The sequence below is a fragment of the Scleropages formosus genome, chromosome 12 (assembly GCF_900964775.1).
Source record: "Scleropages formosus chromosome 12, fSclFor1.1, whole genome shotgun sequence".
NCBI lineage: Eukaryota > Metazoa > Chordata > Actinopteri > Osteoglossiformes > Osteoglossidae > Scleropages > Scleropages formosus.
This window is the reverse complement of record NC_041817.1, coordinates 6443270-6461708: the sequence shown is the minus strand read 5'-3', so window position 1 is coordinate 6461708 and position 18439 is coordinate 6443270. Positions and strand designations below refer to the sequence as shown.

General features: G+C 44.3%; 1 protein-coding gene across 1 annotated transcript in view; it reads left to right on the top strand.

Annotated features, from left to right (window-relative positions):
• The window catches only part of tango2 (transport and golgi organization 2 homolog (Drosophila)), a 36839-nt gene extending 22541 nt beyond the window's left edge, over nt 1-14298 (top strand). The window contains exons 7-9 of the mRNA XM_018762556.2: nt 11500-11647; nt 11934-12038; nt 12337-14298. Coding sequence (XP_018618072.1) covers nt 11500-11647; nt 11934-12038; nt 12337-12457 — 374 coding nt within the window. The 3' untranslated portion in view covers nt 12458-14298. The remainder of the gene's footprint in view (nt 1-11499; nt 11648-11933; nt 12039-12336) is intronic.
• The last annotated feature ends 4141 nt before the right edge of the window (nt 14299-18439 follow it).

The following is an 18439-nucleotide window of genomic DNA, read 5'->3' as shown; positions in this document are numbered from 1 at the left end:
AGAGAGATTGTGTCTCCCCACCTCTGTTCAGTGTGTTTAGTGGTATTGTTTTCCAAGCACTTTTAATAACTGCTTTACATCTGCAACAGCAAATATGAAGTGGTAAATGTATGATCTATTAAACGTGCAGAGCTTTTAATTCTCAGAAATAAGCTGTTTCAAAGCAAGCTCTTCTTAAGCACTATTAATATGAGGATTAAACTTTGGAATTTTTTTTTTTTTTTTGGGTCAGTGCCATTTTCAACTCAAGAAGGTCTTAATGTGAAGAACAATTGAAGTTGCCCTTGTGAAGACAGCTGGATGACATTCATATGTATGTGTTTTCTTCCTCACTGAAGCAGTGGCAGTACAGTGATGGAGAAGTGTGGCATAAGTAGCGTAGTGGTTAGAGCAGTTACCTTCGAATATAAAGGTTGCAAGGTCATATCCCACCTCCAGCTGTAGTACCCTAGAGCAAAGTACTTGCCCTGAATTGCTCTTGCAAAATTACCCGGCTGTACAAATGATAAAATAGTTGTAATTTAACATTGTAAATTGCTTTGGAGAAAAGCGTCAGCTAAATGAATATCTGTAAATGTAGATGGATGGATAGACAGACAGATTCATTGAGCGATGGATACCAGTATCACTCAGCCCATCACTGTATATACCCCTAAGGGAATTTCATTTTTGTTGTCAGAGTGGCTGTTTGTGGCTGTAGTAAAACTATATGACTGATGATCTCAGGACCATGATAAAACGGGTTTTGTTGGATTTTACTTGTGCTTTCTCGTTTGTAATAAAGCTAGTGGGACAGCTGGTAGTGTAGTAGTTAGACCTGCTGCCATCCATCCATCCATCCATCTTCCTCCGCTTTTATCCGGGGCCGGGTCGCAGGGGCAGCAGTCCGAGCAGAGTACTCCAGACCTCCCTCTCCCCGCACACCTCCTCCAGTTCCTCTGGGGGAACCCCAAGGCGTTCCCAGGCCAGCCGGGAGACATAGTCTCTCCAACGTGTCCTGGGTCTGCCCCGAGGCCTCCTCCCAGTGGGACAAGCCCGGAGCACCTCCCCAGGGAGGCGTCCAGGAGGCATCCGGAACAGATGCCCGAGCCACCTCAACTGGCTCCTCTCGATGCGGAGGAGCAGCGGCTCTACTCCGAGCTCCTCCCAGGTGACTGAGCTCCTCACCCTATCCCTAAGGGTGCGCCCAGCCACTCTGCGGAGGAAACTCATTTCTGCCGCTTGTATCCGCGATCTCATTCTTTCGGTCATGATCCAGAGTTCATGACCATAGGTGAGGGTAGGAACGTAGATCGACCGGTAAATTGAGAGCTTCGCCTTACGACTCAGCTCCCTCTTCACCACAACAGACCGGTACAATGACCGCATTACTGCGGACGCCGCACCGATCCGTCTGTCGACCTGCCGCTCCATTTTTCCCTCACTCGTGAACAAGACCCCGAGATACTTAAACTCCTCCACTTGAGGGAGCAACTCCCCCCTAACCCGGAGGGAGCAATCCACCTTTTTCCGACTGAGAACCATGGCCTCGGATTTGGAGGTGCTGATTCTCATCCCCGCCGCTTCGCACTCGGCTGCAAACCTCCCCAGTGCACGCTGCAAGTCTTGACTTGATGAAGCCAACAGGACCACATCGTCCGCAAAAAGCAGAGACGAGATCTCGCGGCCACCAAAACAGACACCCTCCGTTCCCTGACTGCGCCTAGAAATTCTGTCCATAAAAATAATGAACAGAATCGGTGACAAAGGGCAGCCCTGGCGGAGTCCAACATGCACCGGGAACAGGTCTGACTTACTGCCGGCAATGCGAACCAAGCTCCTGCTCCGGTCATACAGGGAACGAACAGCCCGTAGCAACGAGCCCCGAACCCCATAATCCCGAAGCACCCCCCACAGGATGCCACGAGGGACACGGTCGAATGCCTTCTCCAGGTCCACAAAACACATATGGACTGGTTGGGCAAACTCCCACGAACCCTCCAACACCCTAGTGAGGGTATAGAGCTGGTCCAGTGTTCCACGGCCAGGGCGAAAACCGCATTGCTCCTCCTGAATCCGAGGTTCGACTATCGATCGGATTCTCCTTTCCAGTACCCTGGCATAGACTTTCCCAGGGAGGCTAAGGAGTGTGATCCCCCTGTAGTTGGAACACAATCTCCGGTCCCCCTTCTTAAAAAGAGGGACCACCACCCCAGTCTGCCAGTCCAGAGGCACCGTTCCCGAACTCCACGCGATGCTGCAGAGGCGTGTCAGCCAAGACAGCCCCACAACATCCAGAGACTTGAGAAACTCGGGGCGGATCTCATCCACCCCCGGAGCCTTGCCACCGAGGAGTTTTTTGACTACCTCAGCAACTTCAGCCAGGGTAATGGACGAGTCCCCCTCCAAGTCCCCAGCCTCAGCTTCCTCTACGGAAGGCGTGTCGGAGGGATTGAGGAGATCCTCAAAGTACTCCTTCCACCGCCCGAGAACATCCTCAGCTGAGGTCAGCAGCGCACCACTTCCACTGTAAACAGTGTTCGTGGAACACCGCTTCCCCCCTCTGAGTCGCCGGACGGTTTGCCAGAATCTCTTTGAGGCCGACCGAAAGTCTTCCTCCATGGCCTCACCGAACTCCTCCCAAGCCCGAGTTTTTGCCGCGGCGACTGCCAGAGCCGCGCTCCGTTTGGCCCGTCGGTACCTGTCAGCTGCTTCAGGAGTCCCATGAGCCAGCCAGGCCCGATAGAACTCCTTCTTCAGCTTGACGGCATCCCTTACTTCCGGTGTCCACCACCGTGTTCGGGGATTGCCGCCGCGACAGGCACCGGAGACCTTATGGCCGCAGCTCCGAACAGCCGCACCGACAATGGAGGAGCGGAACATAGTCCATTCAGACTCAATGTCACCCACCTCCCTCGGGACCTGGTTGAAACTCTGTCGGAGGTGGGAGTTGAAGACCTCTCTGACAGGGGCCTCCGCCAAACGTTCCCAACAGACCCTCACTATGCGTTTGGGCCTGCCAGGTCTGTCCAGCTTTTTCCCCCGCCATCGAATCCAACTCACCACCAGGTGGTGATCAGTTGACAGCTCAGCCCCTCTCTTCACCCGAGTGTCCAAGACATATGGCCGAAGGTCAGAAGAAACGACTACAAAGTCGATCATCGACCTCCGACCTAGGGTGTCCTGGTGCCAAGTGCACTGGTGGACACCCTTATGCATGAACATGGTGTTCGTTATGGATAACCCGCGACTAGCACAGAAATCCAATAACAACTCACCGCTCGGGTTCAGATCAGGGAGGCCGTTCCTCCCAATCACGCCCCTCCAGGTATCACTGTCGCTGCCCACGTGGGCATTAAAGTCCCCCAGTAGAACGACAGAGTCCCCAGTGGGAGCGCTTTCCAGCACGCCCCCCAGGGACTCTAAAAAGGCCGGGTACTCTACACTGCCGCTAGGCGCATAAGCACAAACGACAGTGAGAGACCGTTCCCTGACCCGAAGGCGCAGGGAGACGACTCTCTCATTCACCGGGGTAGACTCCAACACATGGCGGCTGAACTGGGGGGCTATTAATAAGCCCACACCAGCCCGCCGCCTCTCACCTTGGGCAACACCAGAATAGTGGAGAGTCCACCCTCGATCGAGGAGAGTGGTTCCAGAACCCAAGCTGTGAGTGGAAGTGAGCCCGACTATATCTAGACAGTATCTCTCAACTTCCCGCACCAGCTCAGGCTCCTTCCCCGCCAGTGAGGTGACATTCCAAGTCCCAAAAACCAGAGTTGGCGCCCGAGGTTTGGGTCGGCCGGGCACTCGGCCCCGACCACCGCCCAAATCACAACGCACCGGCCCCTTATGGTTTCTCCGGCAGGTGGTGAGCCCACCGAAGAGCGGCTCCACGTTGTGGCTTCGGGCTGAGCCCGGCCAGGCCCCGTGGGCATAGACCTGGCCACCAGGCGCTGACCTGCTGCCTTTGGACCTAAAGGTTGCAGATTCGATCCTCACTTCCGGCTGTAGTACTTTGAGCAAGGTACTTACCTTAAATTACTCCAGTAAAATTACCCAGCTGTAGAAATGGGTAAATAATTGTAAGCTTGTGATAATTGTAACCTTAACATTGTAAGTTGCTTTGGCATCAGCTAAATGGATATATGTAAATGTAGTAGATGATGCTCTAACTTTATTCTACAAGAGATACCAACACTTTTTCACTTGATGGATTATTACTGACCATTCCATGTATTTATTACTTGCTTAACCTGGTTAATTTTGTGAAATCTTCCTGTTATGAAAACTCACATTCTGGGGGGTTGAATTTTCTCATGATTTATTATGCGGGAAAATAATCCATTTCTGAGCAAAAAATTACCTAAAAACAACTGAAAGTCAAAATGAAGTATATTTTTATAGATGGTCTACTTTAAATCATTAATTTATTATTAACTGCTTTTTCAATGCAGAATCATGGTAGTCTGGAGCCTAGCTGCACAGGGTGTGAGATATGGTGCATGGTATACTAGATGGAGACATTTTTATAATTTTGCTCACTGATGTTTATTATATAAATGTGCTGCAGCATTTTGATATTTATGATTAAAGAAAATTCTTAAGATCACTTTCTATGTCAGTTTGCAAAGCACATGCACATTATGCTTGCACAGGAGCTGTGTAGTTACAAACCAATGTTTGATGCTAGATTATATTTATTTGATTGTGGGATTAAGGCTTTATTTACTTTAATAAGGCTGTTCAGGCTGTTGTAGCGGTTTATAAGATTGTGATGGGAGGAGGAACAGTGTGCTCATCACTGTTCATTTAAACATTCCCCAGCAGCAGGGTGGTGTGTGACCCTGAGAACAAGACTAGATAGCCTGTTCCCAACATAGAGAAGATGTTTCACAGAACTTCCCTTACTGTTACCCCTCTCTAGTCACCATTTCTGTATATAGCACAAGTAAAACAAAAGTTTCTCAGCACCTTGACTCTTTCGTCAGCCCTACTTCTGGAAAGAATGTATGAAACAATGATTGAGGTAGCTGTGTGAGTTGTTACATGTTTATGGTTTATTTCTACAAAGGTTCAAGGTTTACTCCTGCTGTAGTACCATTAAGCACATTACTTACCCTTAATTGATACAGTAAAAATTATGCGCAGGTATAAATGGGTAAATAATTATGAGTATCTTAACACTGTAACACACCACCAGCTGTTTCAGCTGTGATATTAGATTTACAGTATATCAATCAGTGGTTTTGACTGAGATTGTCAGTATGAGATGTTTTCTCCCATGTTGTTTCCTCACATTGTTTAGTGTATTCTAGAAATTTCTTAAATGTTTCGATTAGTGTTTATTCTGTGTTTATTTTTTTATTCTTCACAGTGCTCTGAACTGATAACTGCTGAATGTTGTGCACTGGAAGTTGTGTTGTGGGGAGTCATCAACGTGGGGCTCAATACTAAGAGAGCTGATCAAAATGCGCATCCATCGAATGCGGATTTAAATGCATAAATCTGTACGGATGTGGTTTTTGACGAACATTTACAATGGAAAGTATTTCTACTGATCCGCATGCGCAATTAAAAGACACATTGCTTTGGTTTCAACTTTACACATACTGTAGGAATAATTTTCCTTTTCAGCAATTCAGAAAACATTGGTTTATGCTCAGATTAAATATTAGTAGGAGTACAAGTATTCATTTATATCAGCACGAGTAATTCAATTTAAAATCTTGAAACTAGCTTCGTATATGTGAACTGACACAAATTGCCTTATGCTACACAAGACCACAATGACAAACATTGTATGCAGAGTGTTACAAAGTAGGAGTAATGCATTTCACTGCATAATTGATATGTGAACATATGCACAAATTGAGTAGTGATTCGCATAAAAAGATGTTTTGCGGTGCATGTAGTACTGTACTTTAGTATTGTCCAATCATTATCACAGCTCTTTTAAGTGTGCCTACACTTGCAGGCAGCACTACACATGCACATTTTCTGAACCGCTTGTCCCATACGGGGTCACGGAGCCTACCCAGCAAAACAGGGCGTAAGGATGGAGGGGGAGGGGACACACTCAGGATGGGACGCCAGTTTGTCGCAAGGCACCCCAAGCAGGACTCGACCCCAGACCCACTGGAGAGCAGGACCCTGTCCAACCCACTGCGCCACCACACCCCCCAGCACCACATATACATGTAAAATAAAGCTTATAATAAACTGCATCGCTTTGACTACTTTTTTCCCCCCCCACAACAAATTTGGATCTGCCAAAAACGTTCCAATTGGACATTCATCAAATCCCTACTGAATACATATGTGAGGTTCTGTGTGTTTCAGAATCATATGAAACGCATTCATACAGGTGAAATGACCATATATTAAGCAAAAATGTGCTGAGTTTATAAACTTGTGGTATGCAAATAAGGGTGTATGTTTCTACAAGCTAATCTGGCAGTTTTTTCCTCTCCTCCACCCCCAAACGGACTCGTTGTGAGGAATGAAGTGCTAAACTGGCCTGGTATCAGCAGAGGGCAGAACTACACACCAGTGAACTTTTCACTGCTTGAACTTGATTTTATTGTTATCAAGATCCAGGGCTTCCAGCTGTCAGTGAGATGGAGACACACACAGTTCAGCCTTTTCACACACTCTCATGTCACAGCTTGTCCTCTTCTGTATCAGTCAGATCCTGTGCAATATTGTCTATTATTGCTTTATTAGAGCAAGAACAATCTAAATGTTACTTTGCTTTGACTTTTTTCCCCCTTTCAAATTCATTTCTGCCAAAAAAGCATTGATAAAATTCGTCTGGTTTCAGATCCTCAGAAACCTGCTTGAAGTTCAACAGTGTTCAAACTCCAACACCCAGTGTGAAATAGGGCTGCTGGTAGCGTAGTGGTTAGTGCTGCTGCCTTTGGACTCAAAGGTTGCAGGTTCACTTCTTCCCTCTAGCTGTAGTACCCTTGAGTAAGGTACTTATAATGAATTGCTTCAGTAAAATGACCCAGTTGTATAAATAGTTGTAAGTAGCTTTGGAGAAAAATGTCAGCTAAATGAATAAATGTCAATGTGATCACTCTTGACAGGAAGCTAAATTGCTTTATGCATACAGTCATGGTTTTCAGTAGTGTCAAAAATAAGGAAAATCTCAGAAGAATCTGTTTTGAGAACTTTTTGTCTGCTTATTGTTGGCTTTTTTCAGAATGAGCCTTGCACCAGCACAATTTACTAAGTGTGGCCAAATGGTGCTATAAACTATGGTAATTGTGTGATGAGAGCAAATGAAGGTGTCGAATGCTGATCATAAAGGTACACGTTGCCACCTATCACCAGGAACCAGACCTTTACACATGGCCTCTCAGCATGAAGGAAGTTATATGTTTCTCAAATCAACACCACATTAGAGCTCTTTTTCCACATCTGTTTTTGTAAATGTTTTTAATTGTGTTTTGCATAATCGCTTGTATTTGTTGTTTTGTTTCAGCTTGCTTACTAATTTCTTTTTCTAAACAGTTTACAATTATTTGTAAGCTTTGCTTCTGTGGTCTTTATTTAGGTGCTGTGGACATAACAGATGTTTATTTGTATTCTGCCTCTTGAGAATGAAAGGTTATGTGTCTTATTTTTGAGCTCCAGCAATACCAGTTGAACGCACTAAAGTGAAAATAAATGTGGCCAGAAATCAGAAGGTGTCACTGTGGCACTCAGTGCAAGGAACATTTCTTTGGTGCTGTTTTGTGAGTTTTACAACAATGCCGTGAACAAATAAGCTCAGTTTTTCTAGTAATAAATACCCAGCTCTATAAATATAAATCAGTGTGAGTAGCTTAACAATGTAAGTTCCCTTTGCAGAAAAGTATCAGGTAAATAAACTGCAATGTACAGATCCATAGGATCGTTATGTTGACCTCTACATTTACTATGGAGTCCTACAAATGTGAATATCCATCAGTCTTCAATAACTTCTTGTCCAGTTAGACTTGCTGTGCTCTGTGGTCTCTTTCAGGAGACATACATAGCAGAGATTCTTCATTCTTCATCTTTCCTTTTTTCCATGTCTGTTTTTTTTTCCCAGCAAAGTTGTTCTCTGCCAAGAAGAGATCACACCAGTGCTCTGAAAAGGGTACAAGTTTACCTGTGATTACCTAGCTTTCTTCTGTGTATACTTTGCATTCTCATTCAGAAAATAGATTTTTCCTTTTACTGTTTACCTTACAGAATTATATGATATTGGTAAATGCAGAAATGGTTACCTTATGGAGCCTGCACAGATTTATGTTGAAGCATTTGGAAAATATATGCCACTCTTTCTGATATACTGCTCCATGAAATATGAATTTTCAATGTATGATTGATCACAGCTGGTGTTTTTATATTTATAATAAATGAACAAAATTTTAATAACCTCAGTTTTATTATCAGCTAAAAAATGTATTGCATAACTTTATACTGCAGTTCCTGAGGTTTTACAAAATGAGACAATTCCAGTGTCTAGAGTTTGTTATCCATCAAAGTTGGCACTTTTAATATGAAGTGAATACATTTAGAATGGCCTATTCCTTATTAAAAAGGTAAAGAGAATTGGATCCTTCCAAACCAAGGCATTATACTATTATTTGTTTTCCCATAATTTTGTGTCTTTTGCTGTCATCAGTTCCTGTACAGAAATTTTTACCTTGGGATAAAATATATTTCCAAATGAACAAATTACTGCACACTGGAGGAACTTTTTCCTTTTCTTATGGTGATTGATGAAAAATGATCATAAAAGAGAGCAGAAATATACAGTAATATAGTTCTCTTAGCACTGGCGTAGCATTATGGTTCTGTTTTCCTCATACATAGCCAGTATGGTCCAAGTTTTTAAATTATTTCCTTCAAAGGCAGTAAAATTAATGTGGTAGTGCAAGGTGGTAGTACAGAAATGCACGTGAAAAAAGATGTGATCTCTAACACAAACATCTCACGTTTAACATGTTTGCTTCAAATAAGAGGTGTTGGCAGCTTTATGAAACATTTTTATGAGTTGTACATTCGGTCCAATTAAATTCAGGCAATTTAATATATCTCAACAATGTTTTTTCACCACCTCATTTTGGTTTTACATTCACATGCTTGCAAAGGTCACATTGAGGATCTTGTTCAATCTTGCATATCAGAGACTACACAGAATTCCCCAGTATGTTATGACATGGTGGTATTTAAGAATATCTTTATCTTTTGTAGGCTATTTTTAGATCATGCTGTTTTATTGCCAATGCTGTGCAGAACGTGTTTTGGTAATTACAGAATTTTAAGAAAACTTGCTATGTAATGGTGCCATTTTTCTCCATGTAATTCGGAAGTGTTCAGTTCTTTCTGAAACATTTCTCTTGCGTAATATTGCATACTAATACTTTCATGACATGCATAGGACATATTCTGCTTCATACTTTTTTCATTCAAGTATCTGTCTGGTACAAGATATGTACCTAAGTTAGGACTTGTGAGGGGTAAGAAAGAAATGTGGAGGACTGTATTTCTGAAACCTGTCCAGGAAAAAAAAAATCTTTTTAAATATATAGTTATATGTATTCCAGTACAGCTAATAAAGTAGGAACAATGAACACTGGGGGAAGTAAGACAGAATACCTTAGTCTCTGTAGCTGTATTGCAGCACATTTCTTAAGAGCAGCAGTGCTAGATAAGTAAGGACTTCCAGGTGAGTTTAAAGCGTAGGCATATTTATATGGCATTCTGCCATGAATCCTCTGGTTTCAGTGAGAAAATAAGATGTATCCTCTGCAGACGTCTTGGTGTGCCTCAAGACGTAATCAGTATTGCTTTGTATTGGAAGACCAACAAGGTACAATCCCCCTTTAGCAGCTTTGAGGAAGCGTTTAGAGTAACACGGACAAGGGAGATACTGCTACAGAAAGTCCTGAGTCATCCTTGGGTTGCTGAAACAGGTACTGAGGTGAGGATAGGGAGGACATGGACTATGCTGCCTGCAGTGGGGCAGGCAAAGTCCCTGCTTTAGCACAGCATGGTGGTGGGCTCAGAGAGCTCTGGAAAGATAGGTTTGGGCAGTGTTCCATCACATTAAGTTCTTAATCCAGGCTGTTTATGATGTGCAGTCTAGTCCAACCTGCACAGCTGCAAAAAAGATTTTTTCATCACACCTATTATGTGCAAGGGAGAATCATTGGAACACATCCTCAGCAACTCCCTAAGAGCACTAAGTGAAGACCACCATCGCTGGCACTTTGACCAGGTGCTTAAGGCAGTGACAGAGTATCAGTGTGAGAAAAGTACACAGTGGGACGGGCTGGCTGGCAGATCAGACCAAAGCATTTGTAAAGGAAGGTGAAAGAGCAGAATCAGCACCTGGTGTCAGTTGAGGGCTCCTGGTGATGGCATGAAACTGGCAGTTGATAGTTGACTTAGGAAGGCAGCTGAAATTTCCAGCAGGCATCACAAAGACATCTCTGAGGCCTGGCATCATGTACTTGTCAGGAGCTTCTTAGCAAGTCATCTTGTTGGAACTTGCAGCTCCTTGGGAATGGAGGGAAGAGGATAATGAAAGAAAAATGGTGAAGTATGAAGAGCTGGTGGAGCAGTGCCGCTCAAATGGCTGGAGGGCAAAGTGTGTACCTATTGAAGTAGGCTGTAGGAGCTTTGTAGGGAAGTCTTTTTATAGTGGTCTGACATTGTGTTGGGTATCACACACAGCCAGAATAGAAAGGCCAAAAAAAGTTGTTGCTGAGGCCCCGAAAAGGGCACCTAGCTGGCTGTAGATTGGGAGAGATGAGCTGTGGGCTTGAGGTAGCCTTGCCTGGACACAGGCTGGAATCAACCCTGGTTCAGATACCTGGGTGAGGGAATATAATGTTGAAAGACCTGAAACACCCCATGACTCCAACTTACATCACTGATTATGTATCCAGGTTCATTGCAAGATGGATGAAATTTAAAAAAAAAAAAAAAAAGTATAGCATAGTGGCAGTAGGTGACAAGGCTGTAGCACCCTTGATCAAGGTACTTACCCTGACTGTGAGCAGTTTATCTCTAACATTTCATAAATGCTGTATTCTTCAACTTATCAGTAAAAAGGATTTAATTCTCCAGACTGTAGGCTTTGATCTGAAGTATTAAATGTAGGGTTTGGGGCAGCTTTAAATTGGGTAAAAATGCATGTACCACTAATTGGAACCAAATGGTGAGGGTTTTGACATAATCTTTCCCAAATGCAGTGTCCCACAGCTTAAGTCAAAATTGTTTTTCACTCTGCAAGTTACACCTCATTTTGAGGTAGAACACCATAAGAACATCCTGCTTCATCAATAGGTACATAATTTTAAGCCCCTTTGGATAAAACTGTCAGCTGAATGAATAACTAAATGATGTGGAGGATAAGGGATGCATGTTTTGGAGATGGGAATGCCTGTAGATAAGGCAGGTGTAGATGTTTGTTTTGCCTCACCTCCATGACCCGAGCTCTGCCCTAGCAGTGTTAAGTGTGCTGTGTTCCACCAGGAATCTACGGACTGAGCAACTCCCTCCTGGAGACACCATGGAAGAAACTGCAGCATGGAAAGAGTCTCTTCAGCAGCGTGGTAAGCCGGGAGCTGTCATCTGAGGGTTTGGTGCAAGAACTGCTGCACATCCTCAACAACGAGGAGCTGTAAGTCTCAGTACACCTCTTTATGCCACTTTCCACACACACACCCAGACACACACTGCTTTTCGTACTCATGCAGTGTCCCAATCAGCTGTTTCATTCATCTGTGATGTGACTGTGAAGTGTTTGACCACTGCAGTTACTGAGGTTCAACAGGTTTTCCTAATGTCTTCCTGTCTGTGATATCTTGGGGTTCTGTGTGGATGAGAATCACCTAGGCATCTGCTTTTGCAAGGCCATGGAAGAAGAATGAGCACTGAGTGAGGTAGACCCTTTTTGTGCTTCCCAGTCAGGCTCCAGACCTGGCCCAGGAGAGCCAAGGGGAGGGGTACAGCAGGGCAATGCTGCGGGCACTCTCTGCTCTATGTGTCCGAAGTCCAGGATACGGCACCAGGTCAGAGGATCTTCCGTATCCCAGTCTACCTGCTGCTGCAACAAAACTGTCATTTACTCAGTATTGGTAACTGTGTATCCCTAGGCAGGGTTACGGTGGTCCACAGCTTATCCTGAAAGCATAGGCTAGGCTTGGCGGGGTACGCCACAGACAAGAAGCCAGTCCTTTCTCAGTCCTTTCTTTACATGTTTGGAGTTTACAGTAGTTGTATAACTATGTTTCTGCTCTGTACCACTTCAGTATCTGACTCCACATTTAGCATCACTCTTTAGCGCATCCACCTGTGTCTTGTTTTCAGGACAAATACAGTTATTCTCATTGACGCAGCAGGGAACGTGACCTTCACAGAGCGAACGATGGTCAACTGTGACATCAACCAATGGAAAACCAGGTCTTTCCACTTCAAGCTGCTGGAATGATGGCAGAAGGAACATTGGGGAACACCCTGTGTGCCTTTCTGCAGCCCTGCCTGTCCTGTCGCTTCAGCTTTTCATCACCATATTTCACTCTGTAAAAACTTTTTTGTATTACCCAAGATGGTATTGTTGGGAAAAGATTTTACAGGAGGTTTTTTGAAAATGTTAAATGTTTTTGAGAAATAATTATTCTTCACATTCTATCTTACCAGTCTTTGACTTTGAAGTCATGCTTTCTTTTCATGAAACTTATAAAAATTAAGTCCATTCTGGTCAATGTAGGAGATTTTTTAATCTGAAAATATTACCTTGGGATGATGGAATTCACCTAATAATTTAAATGTAAAAATAAAAGTGGTGAAATGTTTTAGAAGTGCTCAGTGTTGACCGTTCTTTGGCACTCACAAAAAATAAATACGTGTCTGAGATGGAGGTCTAGCACAGGGAAAAGACTTATCTCAATTTTGCTGTAGAGGTAAGAGGATTATGTTAAGTGCTGACCAGCTCCCTTCTCATTATGTTCAGTTTCTTTGGGTAGAAAGAGACCAAAGTATCCAGTTGGCTCAGGGAGTGTTTTGCAGCACTGTGCTCTCTCACACTGTTCTGCAAACCGCTCTCAGAGACAAGATGCTGCTGCTGTTTTGACAGTTTTCTCTGCTGGAGATGGCAGGAGAAATTGACAGCTTCCGTCACACACAGATTATGTAATACCCTGTCTTCTAAATATTGTTCTCTGAAATAATGTTTTCTTGCATCGTTAGTAAAAGATGATTCCCATTTAGAAACCAGCATTTTCTTCCTTTAACTCTGCTTAATGTCGTGAATAGCCTGCCTGTCCTGTCTCTAATGTGATTCCCATCGGCTGTTTTCATTGTCCTTCCTTCCCTCTAACTACAGCTTTTTAATTTGTGCATTAATTGTCCACCTCTGTTTTTGACTCAAAATAATACTTAAAATTTGGACTACATACATCCTCAAACCAGAGGGTACATTGCAGTCATATTTAACTTTGCCATGCCTTAGGGCCTTTCTCCAAGAGTCTGACGGCTCCCTTACTTGAGATGTTGTCTTAAAATGGTCTGTTATCCTTCCCTAAACCAATTTAGGAACTTTCCATTAAGAGTATTCAAATATGATGATAAAGGTTTGCTGAAAGGAGCTAAGTAAATATTCAGTGTATTCATGCTTTGACCCACTCTTAGGCCCCTGTACTGTACTGGTTCATGAGGAGGTATTTCAGACTGGCCAATTATCTGAGCATAAATGACAAGTAAAGACCACACTCACAATATCGATGCTGTATCTGTTATTCATTAACACTTCTGAACCTCTGTGAATGTGGCTCATCTCCACTGCATGTGCTCAGCTCACATGTGATGTCAAGACACGTGCAAGCAAAAGGGATGATGCATGGCGCAGCCTCATCTTCGATCCCTTCTCCATCATTCACACCATTATTCTTGCGGAAGCTGGCCGAGCAGCGGGCATTTGTGATGAATTTTAATACCCCAGCTAAGGGACAGCATGGACACTGACTCCTGTCCGTGCTTTCAGAAGGACTGGCATCTTCTGCCCGCCATCTCTCCAATTCCACTTTCATGTTCTACATGTGTTTGCCTGAAACTTGTCGCCTCCTTGGGTGAAAAGGTTTAATATTCATGTTATGGGCTTGGGTACAGCTTCAACACAGTGACCGAGTTGAAATATTTCATGTTCGTTCTGCTTTGCCCACAAAGCCACTGTTTTCAAAGTTACTGTTTTCAGAGTGTCTTGAATTGACAAAATAACCTTCTGTTTGACATCACTGTCTGAATACAAAGATGAATAAACTGAACCCCTTTAAATAAACCTTGAAAAATGTGATTTTCAGTCATTCTTAAAGTAGAAATGAAAAGTTGAAAGCAAAAAGTATGTGCATATATCATACAGGCATACAAAACTGCAGCCCACAATATACATATTTATATTTTATATACACATACACACATCACGCTTCAAGTGTGAAATCCTTCTGTTATAGCTCCCTCAGTATTTTGAAAATGATTAAAATTTCTTCACAAGCGGATGGCATACTGCTATTTTTATTTTGACAATGTGACACAACAAAATATGTGCACATGATAAATTCTTACTGGATGAGGAAAGGCAGTGAAGCCTGCTTCTCAGGAGTCTGGTCACACTGCAGAAGATTTGATGATTAATCTGCCTTCAAATCTCAATCTCGACACATACAGTGAAGTGCCCTGTTGCACCCAGAACATTCTTGCAATTCTGGGCTGCAGAGTTAGAGTCGAGACCCTGTGTTTGTTGTTTCTTCTTGGGCCATGACCTTCCAGATCTTGGAATTAGTGAGGTCAATGGTTATGGAGCTGCTCAAGTGCAGCAGCACAGGAAAGTTCACTTCACCATCAGGCATTCATTTGGGGGAAAAGCATGTTTTTGCTAAGGAAAAGATTACAGAGGATAAACATGTTTCTGGCAATGATTGACCTTATTGATTACATAATGGTCCTCAAGATGCACTTTGCAGGCAAACTTTTGCAGTGCAATTAACTTGTAGGCTCAGTTATGAATAGTCATCACTGGCAAAATGTTAACCAGTATTTTTTGACCAGACAGTTCTATCTGAAATGGATAAGGCCTCTCACCTCAAGGAGTTATGTTCCAATTTATGTGATTACTTCTGAAACCTCATTAAGAGTTTCTTAGCTTATTTATAAACACATTATCTTCCATGCACCACATTTTCCTGAAAACAAATTGATGCCCAACTGAGGCAGCAGCCCATCCAAGTGAAACTCATTTTAAATATGTCACTAATCACAAGGCTGAGCTTTTCTGCAAATTAGGTTGAGAGAAATGGTTTATTAGGATGTCAATGTGTATTTCGCCAACATAATATAGCCACAGAAGATGTGGTCCAGTTACCTTGAGAATAGTGTGATCCATCACCAGAGCTTCAAGGTTAAGACGAGTGTTTCCTGAGCTGGCAGCACCATACCCCCACAAACAAACAGGTATACAGAAAAATTATATTATTATTGACTGCGCTGTTTGTGAGAACTTCACCTCTGAGCATACCAAATATTGTAATCTGCTATAACAGATATATATTGTATCCATGTGAAATAAGTAACTTATGGCCATGAAATTATTTAATCCACAAACTTTAATAGACCAGATCAAATCTGGTTATCTAAAGCATCTCTGTGGCATATTTCAGGTTTGTGTGACATGTTTTTTTGTTTTAATTGAGCTGGCTCCATAATCTATATGAATCTTAAACAGTTCTAATCCATAATAGCATTTCCCAACTAACTGTAACTGACATATTAATTACCATGTTAATTATAGGTCATTTTTTGCCAAATTGAAAAAAGTGACTGCTTGGGACCTGTTTATAAAGCTGAGGTTTATGAAATACTGATGGACAGAATAGGGGTCACATTTTCAAAAGATAATCAATAAAATTCTGAAAAAACTAACTCATGTTTCTGTGCTTTTTTGGGAAATGGCATCAGACTTCCTTAGTGGTGAGACTTCTTCTGATCTTATAACTCTACAGTTATGAAATCTGAGAAACTGGAAATGTGAAATAAAACGGACAATTTTCTTTTAAAATTAGTAAGTCGATAGTGATACCGTGGTATTACTGCTGTGGTATTGTTTTACAAGTGTGGTGTGTACAGGTGTAATGTGAAGCAATCTTTAGAGAGGGAAGTAGATAGCACAGTGGTTAAGGTCTTTGCCTTACAAGTGGAGGGTCCATCCATCCATTTTCTTACTCTCTTGCCCTACTAGGGTCGTGGTGGCAATAGGGAGAGCACACCAGCCCAGACGTCCCTGTCCCCCCGCAACTTCCTCCAGCTCAATCCAGGGGATCCCTAGCCGCTGTCATGCCAACTGGGAGATATAATCTCTCCAGCGGGTCCAAGGCTGACCTCGGGTTTCATCCCAGTTGGCCATGCCTGGTATACCTTCAAAAGGAGACACCGCCACCCTGCGGAGAAAACTCATTTCAGTCGCTTGTATCCATGATCTTATTCTTTCGGACATTACCCGGAGTTCATGACCATAGGTGAGGGTAGAGACATAGACCAACCAGTAAATAGAATAGAACACTTTGCCTTATGGCTCAGCTCCTCCTTCACCACTACAGTCCGGTACAGCGACCACATTACTGCTGCCGCTGCTCCTAGTCTGCAGCTGATCTCACACTCCCGTCTCCCCTCACTCGTGAATAAGACCCCAAGAGACTTAAACTCCTCCACCTGGAGCAGATTTTCTCCCCTTACCTGAATGGGGCATGTCATCCTTTTCCATGTGAGAACCATGGATTCAGACTTGGAGGTGCTGATCCTCAAACCAATCGCTACACACTCGGCTGCAAAGAGTTCCAATGCATGCTGGAGGCATCCGTGTGGCAGTGCCAAAAGGACACCATCATCCGCAAAAAACAGAGACATCACCCTCCGGCCCCCACGCAGAATGCCCTCCTGACCTCGGCTGCACCTTAATATCCTGTTCATGAAAACCATAAGAAGGAGCACAACCTTGGCGGAGTCCAACTCCCACATTGAACGCACACAAACACACACACACACACACACACTATCTGAAACCGCTTGTCCCAAGCGGGGTCACAGCAAACCGGAGCCTAACCCAGCAACACAGGGTGTAAGACTGGAGGAGGAGGGGATACACCCAGGACAGGATGCCAGTCTGTTGCAAGGCACCCCAAGCAAGACTCAAACCCCAGACCCACCAGAGAGCAGCCCCCAGCCATACCCGCTGTGCTCCAGTCCGCCCTCCCACATTGAACAGACTTGACTTAATGCCGAGTACATGGACACAGCTCTCAATCCGTATGTACAAAGACCGAATGGCCCGCAGTAGTGGCCCCGGCACTCCATACTCCCGGAGCACCTCCCACAGAACTTCTCGGGGAACCTGGTCGTAGGCATTCTCCAAGTACACAAAACACATTTAGACTGGATTAGCAAACTCCCATGCCCCTCAATTATCCTTGTGAGGGTAAAAAGCTGGTCCACTGTTCCATAGCCAGGATGGAATCCGCATTGTTCCTCTTCAATCTGAGGTTCAGCTATCAGGCGGAGCCTACTTTGCAGCACCCTGGCATAGACTTTACCAGGGAGGCTGAGAAGTGTGATACCTCCGCACACACTCTCCAGTCCCCTTTCTTAAAGATAGGGACCATCACCCAAGTTTTCCAATCCAAAGGCACTGTCCCCAAGATCCATGCAACATCGCAGAGGAGTGTCAGCCATGACAGCCCCACAACATCCAGGGCCTTAAGCAGCTCCGGGCAAATCTTAATCACCTCCGGTGCTTTGCCAACGTGGAGCTTTCCAACTACCTCAGTGACTTCCACCAGGCAAGTGGACTCTGACAGCCTGGAGGCCTCTGGTCCTGACTCCTGTAAGGGAGGCATATCTCTCGGGTTTAGGAGTTCCTCAAAGTGCTCCTTCCACTTCTCGACAATGTCCTCATTTGAGGTCAGGGTTTCTCCACCTTTGCTGAGCACAGCTTGGGCGAAGCTCCTCCGTCCCCTCCTGATCCGCCGGATGGTTCTTCAGAACCTCTTTGAGGCTGACCAAAAGCCATTTTCCGTGGCCTCCCCCAGCTCTGGAAATACATGCTCTGGATTTTGCAACCCCAGCCGCCTTTTTTGCCTGCCGATATCTATCCGCTGAGTCAGGAGTCCCCAGAGCCAACCAGGTCCAGAAAGGCCTCCTCCTTCAGCTTGATGGCTTCCCTCACCACTGGTGTCCACCAGCGGGTTCTTGTGTTGCCACTGTGACTGGCATCAACAAGCTTTTGGCCACCACTGCGCCTGGCTGCTTCCACAGTGGAGGTTTTGAACAGGGTCCATTCAGACTCCAAGTCCCCTACATCATCCAGGACATGAGAGAAGTTCTCATGGGGGTGGGAGTTAAATTATTCCGGACAGGGTCCTCCGACAGT